We start from the raw sequence: 17,937 nt of genomic DNA, 5'->3' as shown, positions 1-17,937 counted from the left end.
TGCTAGTATGCAGTAAGGGTTAGTTGTAGTTACCTTCAAACAGAGATATTCAATTGGTAGCCTTAGATTGAAATCAACCGCATATGAATATCATATGAAGTTGGTAGATTTAATGCACAAGTGGGTATAAAAACCCAGTTGGGGCAACTTGATGTTAATGAATTTATCCTTTAATGCGTTGATCCATTTGCATTTCCTATTCTTTATTTTGATATGTAGATTTTTCTTTATTTTAATGTTTCATTTTAACAAATCAATTGCTAAAGACAAATTGAAGCAAAATTAATTGTCAACGATAATTGTCAGACAAGTTTGCTACCTTTCAGCAAAGTAAATTGACCTAAGGTTAAGATAAATAATGCGTTGACCCAAAATTTTCTCCCATTTATTTATCCACTTTCCGAATTTTTCTATGTCCACACAAATGCAACGGTAAAGTTGCCATATACGATTAGTGTCATGGCCATGCAAATGCAACTATATGATTAGTGTCAACTAACCAAATTTTGTTTGCAACACAACTATGTGTTGCGTCCTAGCTTTTGTGCTTCCCACTATACAGGTATGACCTTTCTATTAGAATACCCCATATCTTGTCATGATGTGAGTTAGTGTTTAGGGGGCACCTCTTGTTCCACTTCAGGATCATTTGACAACCCTATCTCAGATGCATTCCAAGGAGTAAGTGAGAAATAAGGGATGTCTTGATTAGGATTTTGTATAAGATGACCTTTCCATTTTTCATCAATGCTGCCAAAAAGATAAAATGAAGTAAAATCAATACTGAAGGCCGAAGCAGCTTCCAAGAAAGCAGTCATAAAAACGACCCACATCCTTTTCTTTCACTTCATTCCATTTCTACGTTCCTAATGTAGCCTCAAGGTTCCCTTGTCTTCGTTAAATCAGTTGGGAAGGGATACGAATAGGACTGATCTAAAAGGCTGATAGAATATAGACTGATAATCACTATGTTACCCTCAAACAGAAATCTTTTAACAACATTTCATTACACTCAGCATTAGTAATACTTCTATTCAACTTAAGTTAAACTTTTAGACGAAGAAAAAGCAAATTAATTGAAAAAAATGGAACTGTGAACCCAAAAAGCATAAATGTAAACATTTCAAAGCTATCAAATCCTGTCACGAATCAATAGTTGACAAGCTTGTTTAGAACAAAATTTTATCATATTGAGATTCTATGTATGAAAACAATTATTATATCACTGAAATCATGTGTACATTTCTGGGAAATGATGATAGAAGGAAAAGATAATGTGTTTCCCCGGATTAAAAAATAAAATAAAGAAAATACATCATGCTGCTGTAACTTCTTCCCTTTTGCCATTTTAAGTGCATGTGCTACAAGAGGATTAACAAAATAAAGGCTGTGAAAAGTTTCAACTTGGACTCATGTCTTGTTAAAAGAAATGGTTGCTACTTTTGCCAAGCTAGCTCAATTTCTTTGTTTTGAGCAAAATACTTTAAAAAATTCACAAGCACCAACTCAGAACTTAACAACAAACATAGAAGTATATCCAAAATTTGGCTACGAAGTCAACAAAGGAAACTGGGCTAATCAATTGTCAGATAGAACTTACTGTTTGTACAGGCTAAAAAACTGGGAAAAGAATATTAGGGAAAGAACCCAAAGAATCAGAAAGAACAAGTTACCCAGTAACTCAACTTGTGAAACTGTTTGCAGTACAAATTCACGAATCCTTGTCCTTGGTAGAACTCAGTGGGAATCTGCTACTGACACTTTCATCTACTACTCTGTAGTTATTTGAAAATTTTTGGTGGAGCAGACCAGCAAACCGATCAACATGGTCTTGATGTTTGTTGTACAAGGCAGGAACTGTGATGGATAGAATGATTCCTGTAACCAATGCAAGTGACAAAAATGTCAGAAAACTCGAATCATACCTTACATGCAAATGTTCCCATCCCTAAACAAATGTCAATGCAAAACTCTCGAGGTTCACAGCGAATCAGCATTACCCCCCATACAAACGTCTAACAAAGTCACATTATCGTCCACCATGAAAAGCAATGACTCAATCAAATCCAGTTTCAGCAGATGTTCAGCAGTCTTAACTCACTGACTTAATAAATAATATGTTTAAATAAAAAATTAAAGAAATGACAACAGAAAAATGCAAGGATATAAACAAGAGAGTACCTTTTTTGTTGCATTTGAATCTACATATTCTATTTCAAATCCTCTAAAATTTACTTTAATGGATCATTTTGTCATCTAAATTAAAAATATCATCTAATCATTTTGAATCTACATAGCAAGAACCGTAAGGCCAGCTTGGCAAAAGCACAAGATAGACATGTGGATATATGTAACAGAATTAAATTAGTGCATTGTCATTTATAAGATCTAAGTTCGTTCAATTTTATTTCTTATAAGATTTAACTGAGGTTACACTTGACTTGGTGACACCAGTTCCATTTCCATTATATGTTTGCTTTATTCACTCAGATTGGGAAACTGAATCTGAATTACGTAGGTCCCAAATACACAAACAATCCTGAACTAATAGCACTATTTTCCAATTCTACAGCTACAGGATTGGAATTTGAAATCCAACTCCACAGAACCAAATCATGTTATTAATGCTAATGCAAATCACAATAGACCGGTATATTTGTATAAAACAAAGGTCTTGCTAATGACCAGCCATTGAGCGTTTGTTAAGTAAATAATGCCCAAAAAATAAGAATTCCAATATATATTTCATATACTCCCATTCCCATATACACTTTTAACATATTTCAATACAACATTTTTTTATAAACAAAAGTCAATTTTATTAACGAAGAAGCATCAAGACGATCTAACAAATAAAACAGAAAAGAATCAACAGAGAACCCAATCCTAATAACGAAGAGCATCTATAAAATCGACAAACTAAACAAATCCGAGGACACTATCCCCAAAACCCAACTATACAAAATCACCACAAACCGAGCCTTCAAACGAGCCACCAACCCATCCACACCTTGAAAATACGTGATTACGCTTCCAACCAAATAATCCACGCCAAACACAAAGGTGCCAATGACCATGCCTTCCTATGCCACTTCCCAACTCTGAAAAACATACCCAAAAAAACTCCCTGTTGCACTCAAACCATTCCAAACACAGAAAAAATCAATACCTAGAGTTGATATGCCACAGAGAGAGCAATGAAGAAGAATATGAGAAATCGACTCCACATTCATATGACACATACAACACCAATTAACCAAAATCTGCCGGCGCCAAATAAGATTATCAAAACGTGAAAATCCTATCTAATGCAACCTTCCATACAAAGAACACTACCTTGGAAGGAGCTCCGGCTATACAAATACTTCGCCCCGAAATATGATTATCTACACCTCCCACCAAGGCTCGGAAAAAAGACGACACCAAAAAAATCCTTAGTACACTGCCTCCACACCAAACAATCGTCCCCCTCACCCACCCCTCTAACACCCTATAGAAAAACCATCAAATCCACTAACTGTCCCACCTCTCAATCCAAAACTTGCCACTAAAGCCTAACATCCTAAACCAGCCACCCTTTTTCCCCACACCACCCATTCTAAACTCCCCCCACGCATCCAAATGCATTTCCACAAGCCACTACCATGGGAACCTTCCACTACCTCAAAACTCCAACCCCCCAACCCCATATTTTGCCACCACCACCCTACGCCACAACCTCTCCCTTTCCCACACAAGCCTCCACAATCACTTACCCAGTAATCCCCTACTGAATAAAACCCAGCTCCTTACCCTCAACCCACCCACGCCCTTTAGACTACAAATCAAATTCCAATCAACCAAATAGTACTTAAACTCATCACCCGCGCCTCCCCATAGGAAATCCACACCAACATATTTCAATACACTTTTTACACATATACCAACAGTAACCACCACCCATTGGGCAGTAATTATCATTTTCCATAGAATAATGCCAACTACCAACCCCCCCTTTCTACCACCGCCACCGATAAATAAAGAAGATTAATTAATTGACTCATTATTGTATAATTATGCATGTACAATTGATATCATAAGGGCTGGCTGATTCACCCCTACAAACCCATCTCTGCCCCCAACCTAAAAAAAAAAACCAAAAAAAAAAAAATCCTAGCTGCACCCTGTCCAGAATGAGATTTTTTTTTTCCCGAGTGAGTTTGGAAACAAAGATCAAAACCCAACTTTAACAAGTCATCATTAACATTTCATTCAATGGGATCATTTAACAAGTCATCATTAATGTCAAATTTTTAGTTATATATCAAAATCCATTTTTGTTACAAAATACGTAGTAATATCATATAATTTCAATGATATCGACTAAAGTGATTCAAACTTGTCAAATTACATTTAAAAACAAAACTTGGGGATATTAATATTGTTGCTTCAACAAAAAGGTAGAGAGATGCATTTAAGATGCTTATCTTTAAGTGGAAACGATTTGAGGAGTGTGCTGCTTGTTTTGGGGACAAATTTGACCCCAAAAAAAGAATTATTGAATGATGCCAAAATTAATCACTTTGTTTGGTTCTTGTTTTTCAAACTCAATTTGTTGAAAATTTGAGAGTACTTGTTTGGTTATTTAAAAAACTAAACACTTTTCAAATTCAAGTTTCCCTCTAATTTATTGAGAGAGACAATTTAAAAAAGAAAAAAAATTGTCACATCAAAAAATATTCTCATGTTATATATATATGTACATGCTATATATGTATGAAAACATAATTTGGTATGTATTTATTTATGAGTACATATCCTACCATTAAATGTGAAACTTTATCATAAAACTTTCACTCATTTCAACCACAAAAAATGTAATTTTTTTACAAATTGGCATTAAAAAAAATTGTAACTAACTTACAAATTTTTGCAACATCAAATACAAAAAATTTGGACATTTTGTTATGCCAATTTCTGACGATGTTACATATTAAATAAAATGATGTATATTATTGATTGATGTATTGATGTTGTATGTTACAAATGGTGAGTGGCTCATTATATAGGAGAGGGTGAGTGTAGTAGGTGAGGAGTAGGTGGTGGTAGGTGATGGTAAATTGGTGGTAGGTGATGGTAAATTCTAACAGCCCCCCGCAAACTCAAGGAGGATAGAAACTAACCAACTTGAGTTTGAAGAGAGGAACAAAACAAGAAAATACATAAAAATAAAAAAGGATAGGAGACACTGTATGGTCGTGTTAGACCATTGGTGAAGACACTGAATGGTGGTGTCATAACGTTGTAGAGGACACTGGATGGCGGTGTCAGACCGATGGAGAAGACAGTTTATGGGGTCATGTCGGACCGTTGTAGCAGACAATGTTGTGACAGTTGTTGTGACAGTTTACAGAGTCTTGCTGGACCCTTGTAGAAACTAACCAGAATCAATGTCGGGACAGTTTACAGAGTCTTGTCGGACCCTTGAAGGAGCTAACCGGAATCAATGTCGGGACAGTTTACAGAGTCTTGTCGGACCCATAAAGGAGCTAACCGGAATCAATGTCGGGACAGTTTACAGAGTCTTGTCGGACCCTTAAAAAGTCGCACCCTCAAAAGGTGTGCCCAATCTTTCAAAAGGCGTGCCATCAAAAGGCGTGCCCAATCCATAAAAAGGTGTGCCATCAAAAGGCGTGCCCAATCCATAAAAAGACGTGCCATCAAAAGGCGCGCCAGACACGCGGCGATGCACGTGATCGACAGTGCGCGTGTCGGCCGCTTCGTCATGTGCTATATAAATGAAGGCGGAGGCTGAGAGAACATGTGGAAATCAAACCAGTCTGAAACCGCTGAAAAACTCTTCGTGGGCTAAGAGAGATACACTGGTAACACTCTGTAAACACTCTGTAACCAACCCATCTCTGAAACACTCAGCAACCATAACATGGCCTCTTCTTCCCGTCCAGCTACCCAGAACATGACCTCCTCTTCCCGTGGTCTGCTTACGCTCTTTCCAGAACTGAACGAGTCCACAAGAGAAATAACTGGTGCGGTGGCCAGTGAACCCCAACGAAACACTTCTGGGTTTGCTCCTTTGAACTTTCCGATGCGGTCGGTGGAGCAAAAAATGGCGGTGCAAACTGATATTGAGGCCAATCAGTATACTCTGAAGTCATGTGTGGAAACCATGACGGCGGTCACAAACTTGTCGCACCGGCTGCAGAGCAGGACAAATGAAGTGCAACAGTTAAACTCCCAGCTGGCTCTGCTCCAACGCATGTATAAGGATGCGCGAGCAGAGATAAGTGTGCTAAAGGCAGAAAACAAGGAGCTGAAGCGGAAGGCTACCGTGATGTTCCGATTCGGAGGTCCGCCATATGCTGCAGTGGAGGAGCAGGGGGGAGTGATCGTGCCCAGTGGAGTGCGAAACACGGAGGCAACACCGTCAAGGGCTGCCCAGGACGGAGGCAAGAAGAAGAGACCGGCGGCAGAGTAGAGACGAAAAATCCCACTGTTCCAATTTGTGTTGGTTTTGGTTTTTTTTTTTTTTTTTTTTTTTTTTTTTTTTTTTTTTTTTTTTTGGTGAAGTGGTGTAAAATGGTGATCGGGGTGAGCCCCGATATGAATAAAATAAGTTGGTGTGCAGTTGGTCTTCTTCCTCTCTTTTTTTTTTTTTTTTTTTTTTTTTTTTTTTGTTGTTGTTGTTGTTGTTGTTGTTGTTGTTGTTGGTGGGAAGAAGAATAATAAAAATAATAAGAATAAAAATGTATTAATGGAAAAGCAGGCTGGGGGGTGGAAGGTGTGGTGATGTGTCGGTTGCTGTAAAAGGTTCTGAAATGGTGGGATGAAAAAGAAAATTTATATATATATATATATATATATATATTTTTATTATAATAAGATAATTAAACTTGACGAAAAGAAAAATATAATATTGCTTGCCAGCAAACGTGGCCGACAGCACATGGCTGCCAGCCTCCTTGACCACTTGTTTGCTGTTCAATGCTTATGTATTTAGTTATTTAGTTATGTTATCTGGGTTGCTTTTCAATTCTTATTTATTGTTTTTTTTTTTTTTTTTTTTTTTTTTTTTTTTTTTTTTTTTGTGCAAAGAAATAATAATGAAAAAAAGATGAAAAATAAAGTGAAAGAAAAATAAAAAAGAAAGAAATAATAAGAAGAGAATCACGTGGGTTGCTTGTAATGGAATCAGAGAAATGATGAAAGTGGGTTTAGTGGATAGAAAAAGGGATGAGAGAGAGAGGGAGTGGATTGAATTAAAAAATAAAAAATAAAGAAAAATAATGTTATCAGAAAGGGCATGTGCAAAGCTGTGTCGTGGGCTTTGCAAAAAGTGTGGTTTATAATAAAAAAATAAAGTGTGGTTTTAAAGTAAGGGTTGGTGGGTGATAAAAAAAAGAAAAGCTGGGTTATGCTGGGAAGATCAGAGTTTCCTGTCCTGGTGCAATGCTTGGATCAATTCTTTTCTTTCTTCAAGGTATTCTGTACACATCACTCGAATGAAATCGGTGAGGACGCATGAAGGCAGGATCTTGGGCGGCTTGTAAAACGTGAGTTGGACCAACTCCCTCATCTTGTCAGGGGTCTGCGGCAACAATATGGTAGCAGCCTCATCTATACTCTTGACCTTGAACAACCCATCTTCCATGTCCTTCTCCTCCATGCACACCCCAGCAGCTCCTATCACCAGCCGCTCCACCGCCTCCGGAAACTGCGCCGCCATGCTGTACCCAACAAATCCGCCATAACTCAGTCCCACCACAAGCATGCTCCGCGCCACCCCGTATGCCTCCATGGCCCGCATGATGCTACGGGCCTGGAATGCCTCGGTCCTGTCGGGCAGGGTGGTGTAGGAGTCGCCAAAGAAGAGCAGGCCAGGGACGTAGACGTTGAATTTGGAGGAGAATCGAGATATGAACGGGTTCCACTGCCACATGGCGTTGATGCCGTGGATGAGGAGAAGAGTGGGCTTGTTGGGTTTGTGGGACTTGGGAATCCAGAAGTGCATGACGGTGCCGTCACCGAGATCGGTGGTCACTGATTTGAGGCCTGCCTTGCCGAAGGAGTGCCTGTAGCGTTGGTTTTGCAACGCTGTCAAGCTTATACACTTGCCCATTCTGTACAAATATTCAATCACCAGACCAGACAGACTCTTTGCAAATTAATGATGAGATCTTGGAATCAAACAACAATTTGTGACTCACAATTGGGTCTGGATTTCTGGTGATTTGAGATCCGGCGGACGGTCAAGGCAAGGTTGCCGCCCGCCGGAAGGCGAAGAACACCAAGATCTTTAACCTTGCTCTGATACCATATTAAATAAAATGATGTATATTATTGATTGATGTATTGATGTTGTATGTTACAAATGGTGAGTGGCTCATTATATAGGAGAGGGTGAGTGTAGTAGGTGAGGAGTAGGTGGTGGTAGGTGATGGTAAATTGGTGGTAGGTGATGGTAAATTCTAACATTACACATACTTGTGTTAATGTTACGAAATTTTGTGATAAAATAAATTTTCTGCATAACATTTATGAAAATTTAGGGCTGGTTTGGCATGTTTGAAAAAAGTCAAAAAGTCATTATCCTATTTAAGTCACATCATCTTATTTAAGTCACATCACCTTTTTAACACATCACTTCAAGCCCAACCCATATTTCATAAAAAGTCAAAAAGTGCACTTATTTAGATCATCCCAAACAACCCTTCTACGTAAGAATTTTTTTAATGCCAATTTGAAAAAAAAAATTTACGTTTTCTGTGATTGAAATGAGTGAAAATTTTATGATAAAATCACACATTTAATGATAGGATATGTACCCATAAATGGCTACATACCAAATTATGTACATATATAGCATGTACACACGCACACACACATATATATATATATATATATATAACTAACATGGGAGTGTTTTTTGATGTTACAAATTTTTTTTTCCAAAATTGTCCCTCTCCTTAAATTGGAAGGAAACTTGAATTTGCAATAATGCATTTTTTTGAAAACCAAACAAAGATCCTTTTTCAAAATAGAGTTTTCAAATCACTTTTTGGAAAAACAATTCAAAAAAATGGAACCAAACAAAGTGAATATTTTTTATGGGTGTATTAAATGCTCCCTTTGATAGTGCCACATGAATTGAACAAGCTCAACAGAGGCCAGTGGGGTCAATTTCTAAAATCCCTCAAAACTTGCATAATTATACATAGGTCGCTTTTTTCTTTTTTTCTTTTTCTTAGTTCCAGCAGAGTCAATTGAACCCGCTCAATTATACCTAGCTCCGCCCTTGTGTGTTAGTGCACACACCATTCAACAACACAAATCTGGCAAGGCTCATCATGTAGAAAATTGAAACAGTGCCCAGTTACTATAGCTATATACCTGAAGGCTCATTCACCGTCTCATCATGGTAGTAGAAGACAAAGCCATGTATGCAACATGAGCTTGCTTGTAATGAAACAAATGAGAGGAGTTGAAGCATGATGAAAGTAAACAAAAATTGAAGACAAAATGTTCAACTGTAGGACTCAGATGGGAATGAATATGCATACCGATATATACAAGTGTAAAAGATGAGATTACGCTTCCAATTACGGACAAGAGCCATAGACAGATCACCACCTGTCAATTTGACAAACATTTGGTAAGGCAAATTCTTTACAAATATCAGTGAGCAATGATACACATTAAGAGAAATACTTTTTAGTGAACAGAACCAAAGATGATATGCCAAGGACAAATAGTCCATGAGGCAAGTAGTGGGAAGGGTCAATCATCAATGACTTTATAAAAGCAATATCTATTATCTACACTAAATGGCTACGGGTAAATGTGCATACTTTCCTGTAAAAATAGATGTATTATTGATTGATATATTACAAGATTGATAAATTACAATTCCTATACAATCTATATATAGAAGAAAATGTGGTAGTAGGTGTAGTGGAGGTGATAGTGGGTTAGGTGAAGTGGAGTGTGTGGTGAAGTGGAGGTAGGTGAAGTGGAGTGTGTAGTGGAGTAGGTGAAGGTAAAGATGGGAAATTCTAACAGCCCCCCGCAAACTCAAGGAGGAGAGAAACTAACCAACTTGAGTTTGGAGAGAGTAACAAAACAAGAAAATACATAAAAATAAAAAAGGATAGGAGACACTGTATGGTCGTGTCAGACCGATGTAGAAGACAGTTTATGGGGTCATGTCGGACCGTTGTAGAAGACAGTTTATGGGGTCATGTCGGACCGTTGTAGAAGACAGTTTATGGGGTCATGTCGGACCGTTGGAGAAGACAGTTTATGGGGTCATGTCGGACCGTTTGTAGAAGACAATGTTGTGACAGTTTACGGAGTCTTGCTGGACCCTTGTAGAAACTAACCGGAATCAATGTCGGGACAGTTTACAGAGTCTTGTCGGACCCTTGTAGAAACTAACCGGAATCTATGTCGGGACAGTTTACAGAGTCTTGTCGGACCCATAAAAAATCGCATCCTCAAAAGGTGCGCTCAATTTTTCAAAAGGCATGCCATCAAAAGGCGTGCCCAATCCATAAAAAGGCGTGCCATCAAAAGGCGTGCCCAATTCATCAAAAGGTGTGCCGGACATGATGGCGAGGCACGTGGGCGCCTTGGCTTGCGTGCCCGTTTGTCGGCTGGTGGCAAGAGGCGCGCGATGCGCGTGGCTGCCTTGGCTATATAACCAAGACGAAGGCAGAGGCTGAGGCAGAGAAAAACTAAGAGAAACCTCTGAAAAATCCTTCGTGTTGCTGAGAAAGAGAGTTCCTTGTGCTGAGAGAGATTTCTGAGAGAGATACTCTGTAACACTCTGTTGCCCAGAAAAATGGCTTCGTCCTCATCTTCCCGTGGACTGCTCACCCTCTTTCCCGACCTCAACGAGTCAACGAGAGAGAGAACTGGTGCGGTGGCACTGGAAACTCAACCAAGCGCCCCGGAGTTTGCTCCGTTGAACTTTCCGATGCGGTCGGTGGAGCAAAGAATGGCAGTGCAGTCGGATGTGGAGGCCAATCAGTATACTCTGAAGGCATGTGTGGAAAGCATGACGGCGGTCACAAACTTGTCGAACCGGCTGCAGAGTAGGACAAATGAGGTGCAACATTTAAACTCCCAGCTGGCTCTGCTCCAACGCATGTATAAGGATGCGCGAGCAGAGATAAGCGTGCTAAGGGCAGAAAACAAGGAGCTGAAGCGGAAGGCCACCGTGATGTTCCGATTTGGAGGTCCTCCATATGCTGCAGTGGAGGAGTATGGGGGAGTGAACGTGCTCAGTGGACAAGGAAACACGGAGACCGGACTGGCACGGGACACCCAAGATAAAAGTAAGAAGAAGAGACCTGCAGTAGAATAGAGAAGGGAAAAGAAAAATTCCACTGTGGGTGTGGATGTTTTGTTTGTATTTTTTTTTTTTTTTTTTTTTTTTTGTGTAAAATGATGATCGGGGTGAGGCCCGATATGAATAAAATGAGTTTGCAGTTCGTCTTCTTCGTCTGTTTGTTTTTTTTTTTTTTTTGTTTGTTTGTTTGGTTTTTTTTTTTTTTTTTTTTTTTTTGTTTTTTAAAGAAATAAAGAAAAATAAATAAAAATAATAAATTGGGAATCAAAAACGGAGGAGAGAGTGGACAAGGCACATGGGTATCTTGGTGTAAAGGAAATAAAAGAACAAATAAAGAAAGTGAGTGGTGTGGGTCTTTAGAGAGAGATAAACCGTGAGTGGTCTGGAAAGTTGACAAAAGAGTGGGTGTCTTGAGTGGAGAGAGAGAGATGAAGTTGGGTGGGTGGTGTGTGTGTTGCCCGGTGGATCCTTTCCAGTTGCCTTCCAATACCCTTTGCCAGGGGCACGATTCAACCGAGATCCATTCCCATACTTTCTGTCTACGGGGCTAAAGAAGTACCACTCTAGGTCTCGACTCTTCAGCCTTGAATGACCGGAGAGCTCCCAGGGCTCAGATTGCTAGACAACGAGTTCTGAGACGGCATCGAAGCGGAAGGGCTTCCCAGAGGCCTTACGCTTGAGGTAGTACTGCACAAGCTCCTCGTCCGTCGGAGGGAACCGAAACCCAGGAGCCAGAGACGTCGTTGGGTCATGCATGAGTACAGGCTTGCGGAGGAAGATTTAGAGAGAGCTAGGGTCGCACAGGATGCATTTGTGCTGTGCAGAATTTTTCAAAAAGTATGGGAATGGAATGATGATGCATTATTGGTGATTCCAGGAGAAGAGGCTGGGGATGAGATGGTAAATGGTGATGATGCACAAATGGAAGGGAGTGAGCTTGAGCAGGATGCTCACACTTATTCCATCAAGGCACCTCTGTGTCGAACTGAGCTTCCAAATGGTTCTCAAAAGTCATTTGTTTGCAAGAGGGAAAGGTCAGATGATTGTCCTTTACCGTGTACAGCGGACGCAGAGCCACTCTCTTTGGCTCAGAATAAAAGATCAAAGCCAGATGATCCCAACTCCACTTGTGCAAATGGTTCGGAAGATTCAATCACGACAACTCACGATCTTTGTATATCTACAACTGTAGCAACCACAACAAAATTTCCCTATGCACTCTTGGTCTTCGTTGGCAGCCATTGTAAAGGCAGAGAAGAGCTCAATTATGGAAGAAGGTATGTGTAGAAAAAAAAAAAAAATAAGCGGATTAGGTTGAGGTCCGGCGGGCGGCCAAGGTGAGGTTGCCGCCCGCCGGGGAAGCAAAAATATTAGGTTCTAAACCTGCTCTGATACCATGTAAAAATAGATGTATTATTGATTGATATATTACAAGATTGATAAATTACAATTCCTATACAATCTATATATAGAAGAAAATGTGGTAGTAGGTGTAGTGGAGGTGATAGTGGGTTAGGTGAAGTGGAGTGTGTGGTGAAGTGGAGGTAGGTGAAGTGGAGTGTGTAGTGGAGTAGGTGAAGGTAAAGATGGGAAATTCTAACATTTCCATCAAATTGTATTACCAAGTGCATATACCTATAACACTGCGGTTCACACTTCACACTACCTTTCGCGTTATGCAACCCCAAGACAAGATAAACACCACCCATCTTGGAACTGTTACATTGAAAACAGAGTAAATCCTAGAGTGAGTAAATCCTAGAGTTCTCTCTCTCTCTCTCTCTCTCTCTCTCTCTCTCTCTCTCTCTCTCTCTCTATGGGTAAATGTGCATACTTTTCATCAAATTGTATTACATACCTATCGCACTGCGGTTCACACTTCACACTACCTTTCGTGTTATGCAACCCCAAGACAAGATAAACACCACCCAACCATCTTTGAACTGTTACATTGAAAACAGAGTAAATCCTAGAGCTCTCTCTCTCTCTCTCTCTCTCTCTCTCTCATAATCAAAAACACCTCGAGAAGCACACACACATCGACTTTAGTTAGTTATTTTCCATAAAGATGTAAACGTTCCTATTTGTCTTTCTTTTCTAAACAGTCATTTTATTTCAATAACAATGAATACTATTAGTATCTGAGATATAATGAAGTAAGAAAACAGTTATTGCCACGGTAAGCTTATGATACATAAATCTTAGAGTTCTCTCATTTTTAACAGCTGGTTGTCACTAACCTTAAAGAAAAGTCTAAAATCTCTGCCCAGGGTTATATCATGAGCCAAAAGCAGCACATAATTGATCTTGACACGAAATGATGCAGCTGCATTAATAACCATTTCTTCTGACAAGACTAGCTCAGGTAATGTCCGGAGATGTCTGTGCAAAGAGAAAACATTAGTGGAAAATGATTGATACACTAGAATAATGAGGAACTTGTAGTTGATATTTTAATTATTAGAACGGAAGAGTTCGTACTTCTTTCTGAAGACAGCATAGTTGGCCCGAAGAAACAGCAGTACAACCAAGATCAACAAAACATCCGAACAAATCAATAAAAATGATAATCCTGACTGCTCAAAAAGGATCCATGCAACAGTAGCAACAACCACGATTCCACATGAAACATGCTGCCGCTTCCACAATATAACATCAGCAGCTAAGAATAAAGTGAACCAAGAATCAGTCAAACAAGACATCCTTGAATAACAAGCACATATATGCAGGAAGAAATGTCAGCACAAAATTAGTCATAGCTAGTGATTGTTAACAGAGAAAGCCAAACAAGCGTGTGGAGAAAGAATATCCACCCCATGAGCATCACATTATACTATCATAATACATGAACAATCAAACACCACAAATTAACCCCAAGGGGTTTGGCTTAGTGGAAGGAAAGGCAACCAAAGGGCTTACCACACAAGGTTGCAAGGTCATATCCCACAAAGCAAAACATCTCAAACCTTGGGGCCACTAGAGATTTGCCCGGTCATTAACTTTAAGGCCCCGGGATTAGTCGAGGTACGCGTAAACTAACCCTGACACCCGGTTATCAAAAAAGAAACCACCACAAATTTACAGCTGTGGTAGAAAAAAAAGTAGACATGAAATTTTAAAGCAATAACTGCCACTGAACATAAACTCAACTCAACGGGCTTTTATCCCAATTATTGGGTTGATTCTATTCCAAGTCATACCCACAATAAATCGTGTCTAGTCATCTCGTCCTGTGTTGGCCTTCCTCTATTTCTTTTACGATCTTCTACGTAGATTAAATCACTCCTCCTAACAGGAACATTAATTGATTCTACGATCTCAAATGATTTCCCACAATATATTTTCAATTGGTGCCACTTCTAATTTCTCCCTAATTCTTAATGCGCTAATTTCTTATATTTTTTCTTGTAACACCGCTCATCCAATTTCAACTGCACTCATTTACTAAGCATGCCTTTTTCTTAACCATCTAATCTTCGGACCAAACATTAAAACAATTCTTACAATAGCCCAATAAAATTCTCTGTTCAGTACAGAAGAATTTTCAATTTTGTTTGTTATTGATAAACTTGTAAAGGGTGGCACCTAACAACCCACAATTGCAGGGTGCATGCATGTGCTGCCTCGCACACAAATCACCTAATTAAGCTCACTAGTATTCTGGCCTCATTATCCTGCTTGGCAATCTCTAAATAAGAAGGTTTTTGGCTAAATAAGCTAAAAGTAAAAAGCATGTTTAGCTTGGTTAGAAAAGCAACTTGTCCATCAATAATTTAAAAAAAAGGAATACAAAACAAACAATTGGAAATGTCAACAAAATTGTTAAAGGAAAATATTGCCCTCTATACTTTGAGAAATTTTACCATGTCCCGTTGATTAGGTTAACAAGAGTACTCTACAAATATGTAATTTCTCGCCCAAAAAAAAAAAAAAAAAAAATCAAAAATGCCCCAAAAACTTTCTCCATAACAAAAAACAATTTTTTAACAATCAGCAAAGCATTTAATTCTACAATTGCAAAAAATAAAAAAAATTACTTAAAAAACAATTGTCAAACCCCATCTAAATTTCAAAATAGATTTTGGGTTAATTACACCAAGACCCCCTTAACTATTAGTAAGCATTACATTACCCTTCATGATGAATCCATATATTTTGATCCTTCAACTATTAAAATGTATAACTTTCACCCCAAGACAACCTCCAAAAGGGGTGTATTTGTACAATTTTCATAATTAATTGGTAAATATGTAAATATGTATGAGTTTTTGGTAAATACTCACTAGCACTCCATTTGGATCGGAGGGTAAGGAAAAAAAAAAAGAAATGATTCCGGTCTCTCATCTAGGTGAGAAAAGAAAAATGAATGATTGTGTTTTCTTACTATCATGTTTGGTTGGTTGGGTGAGAAAGCAAAGCATGTGAGAGAGGCACTCATAGCATGTGAAAGAGGCATATGAGTGGGATTTCTTTTTTCTACCTTTACATTGTAAAGGACAATCTTGGAATTCTAAATATTTTACGACCAATCAATTTGTTTATCACCATTTTAGTGAGAAATGAAATAAGCTTGGTACAAGAACCCTTTTCTCACCATTTCTCACTCAAATTATAAATCAAACATGAGAAATTTCTTATCGTTTATCACCAAATCACCTCATCCAAACGGAGTGTAATAGTTAAGGGGGTCTTGCTGTAATTAACCCAATGTTTTATTTAACTGATCAAGTGAGTCCATTAACAAGACAAACTATGAAGATTTTCTGGGTAGTGAAAAAGGAACCTTTTTGTGTGTAATTGCAAATCAATGTGTATGAATGTGAAATTCCTCAGCAAGAATGCTTGAACAATTCAATGTGTAATACAGATACAGTCAATTCATGTGTATATCTATTCATAAAAACCAATCAATCTCACCTTTACCTCCGCCCATCATTTGATGAATTGACATTTGCCTACCGAACAATCGGTACGATGTTGAAGAAATGCAACATGAATCATCGTTCCTTCCTTCTCCTTCGTCTTCATCATCTCCCTCAATATTACAAAGATCTTGTGTATTGTCCATCTAATCTAATTCACTGATAACAACGAACACGTATGATAATCAATCATAGCATCGACGACATCAAAATTGCGTTCTTCGACTCGAAAAAAAAAAACTTCAACAAAGCATTGACGTTTTCACAGGAGACGTTTGTGTTCTGTTAGTACCAACGGAGTGAGAGGTAACGGAATATAATATATATTTTTAATTTTTAATTATCTCATTTTTTTTTAAGTTAGTGACACGTGACTTTTCATCAACGAGAGGACTTCAAATTTGCCAAGTGTAGCGAAAAGAAAAAGTAAAAGAAGAAAAAGGGACGGAGAAAGATGATTGAGTGAACAATCAAAGTAATAATTACTTACCTCTACTCCTATGCTTCTAAAAGAAAGTGCATAAAATGCTTCGAAATGGAAATGCTGAAAATAAATGCCTCGAAATATAAATCTATGTTAAACTACTCCTAAGATAAGAAAAATAACAAGAAATATTGAAATCAAGTGTCTTTGATTATGAATTCTGGATCCTTTTACAATGTAGCCATTAATGGCTATTTATAGAAGAAAAAATACAGCAATAACTACTTAGTAACTAAACTTTCATCCCTTACAATATTATTTGGTGGAAGAAAAAAGACACTATTTAATTGGAGAAATTCATCAACTTGATATGGAAATTCGCCAATGGAATGATGAGTTATCAACTCTTACTACCAAGTCTTTAACTGAGGCTTTAATGGTCGGAATTGTTGAATTTTTTCTGAATTTTTCCATGGTTAAAAATAGTAAAAGCAAAGAATTGATTTCATCAATGGCTCGGGGGTTCAAGAGTTCGTTTTAAAAGAGCCAAATTATGAAATTAACACAACGAAAGAGCATGTTCTTGAGCCAAATTTGGCTAAGAATGATGTTCCATGTATGACTCGAGGGGTCCAAAAACCAAATTTTAGAGAGTCAAGTACTGCATTATTGGATGCCTCCAGTCTTGTTCTTGTAAGTCATTATGATTGACTTCCAAGATCACATTCCTTTTATTCAAAGGTTGTATTAATCTCTGATATGTTGTTTGGATTATGTCCCTTTGGGTATTATCCCTTCTCTTGAAGTTCGAAGCCTTTTGAGCCACATCATTGGCTCTATTGTTCAAGAATCTTGGAACATGGGTTACATTTGCTATTTGAAACTGAGAAAGCAAATGTAATGCAACAACATAATATGGCAGGATACTTATGCTTTGACACTTGAAAATTCCTTTCACTTGGTTAACCGCCAATTGAGAATCTCCAAATATGTCAACTGCATAGCAGCATGGCAAATGTTGAGATAAAAATCAATAGTAGCTGCAGCCTGAGATAGATGACTTGAGACACTCATGGCAGACTGCTCAGCAATGTTGCAGCATTGAAGGAATCCATTCCTGATGATAGGCCTTTGTAGAGCCTCGAAGGGGATCCTTGAAAAGGAAGTCAACAGTTGCAAGCATGTGTCCAAGTCTACTGAAGGTACAAAAGGCTTGTTACTGCAGGAAGGAGAACTCTCGAAGA

At 38.4% G+C, this 17,937-nt stretch overlaps 3 protein-coding genes across 4 annotated transcripts in view; 1 reads left to right on the top strand and 2 right to left on the bottom strand.

The window, feature by feature from the left end:
• LOC114321423 (expansin-A8) overlaps positions 1 to 197 on the top strand; it is a 2,314-nt gene extending 2,117 nt beyond the window's left edge. Inside the window, exon 3 of the mRNA XM_028268586.2 lies at positions 1 to 197. This exon is cut by the window's left edge and continues 461 nt beyond it. The gene's annotated coding sequence lies outside the window, so the exon portion shown is untranslated.
• A 1,220-nt stretch (positions 198 to 1,417) lies between these two features.
• Positions 1,418 to 16,565, bottom strand: LOC114321424 (reticulon-like protein B16). Of its 2 annotated transcripts, none has more exons than XM_082877525.1 (5): positions 16,265 to 16,565; positions 13,829 to 14,009; positions 13,588 to 13,729; positions 9,558 to 9,627; positions 1,418 to 1,878 (listed from the first exon to the last, which is right to left on the bottom strand). In XM_082877525.1, the coding sequence occupies exons 1-5, from the start codon at positions 16,413 to 16,415 to the stop codon at positions 1,712 to 1,714; spliced, it is 711 nt and encodes a 236-aa protein (XP_082733651.1). In that variant the 5' UTR covers positions 16,416 to 16,565; the 3' UTR covers positions 1,418 to 1,711. The 2 variants fall into 2 exon arrangements, with proteins under 2 accessions (XP_082733651.1, XP_082733658.1); XM_082877532.1 differs by having other exon boundaries at positions 16,271 to 16,562.
• Positions 7,095 to 8,353, bottom strand: LOC114317404 (uncharacterized). Its single transcript, XM_082877534.1, has one exon. The coding sequence runs from the start codon at positions 8,114 to 8,116 to the stop codon at positions 7,424 to 7,426; it is 693 nt and encodes a 230-aa protein (XP_082733660.1). The 5' UTR covers positions 8,117 to 8,353; the 3' UTR covers positions 7,095 to 7,423.
• Positions 16,566 to 17,937: the final 1,372 nt, after the last annotated feature.

Source organism: Camellia sinensis, chromosome 1 (genome assembly GCF_055761805.1).
Source record: "Camellia sinensis isolate YWXY chromosome 1, ASM5576180v1, whole genome shotgun sequence".
NCBI classification, from domain to species: Eukaryota; Viridiplantae; Streptophyta; class Magnoliopsida; order Ericales; family Theaceae; genus Camellia; species Camellia sinensis.
The sequence above is the reverse complement of the archived record's forward strand: the minus strand, read 5'-3'. Positions and strand labels throughout refer to the sequence as shown.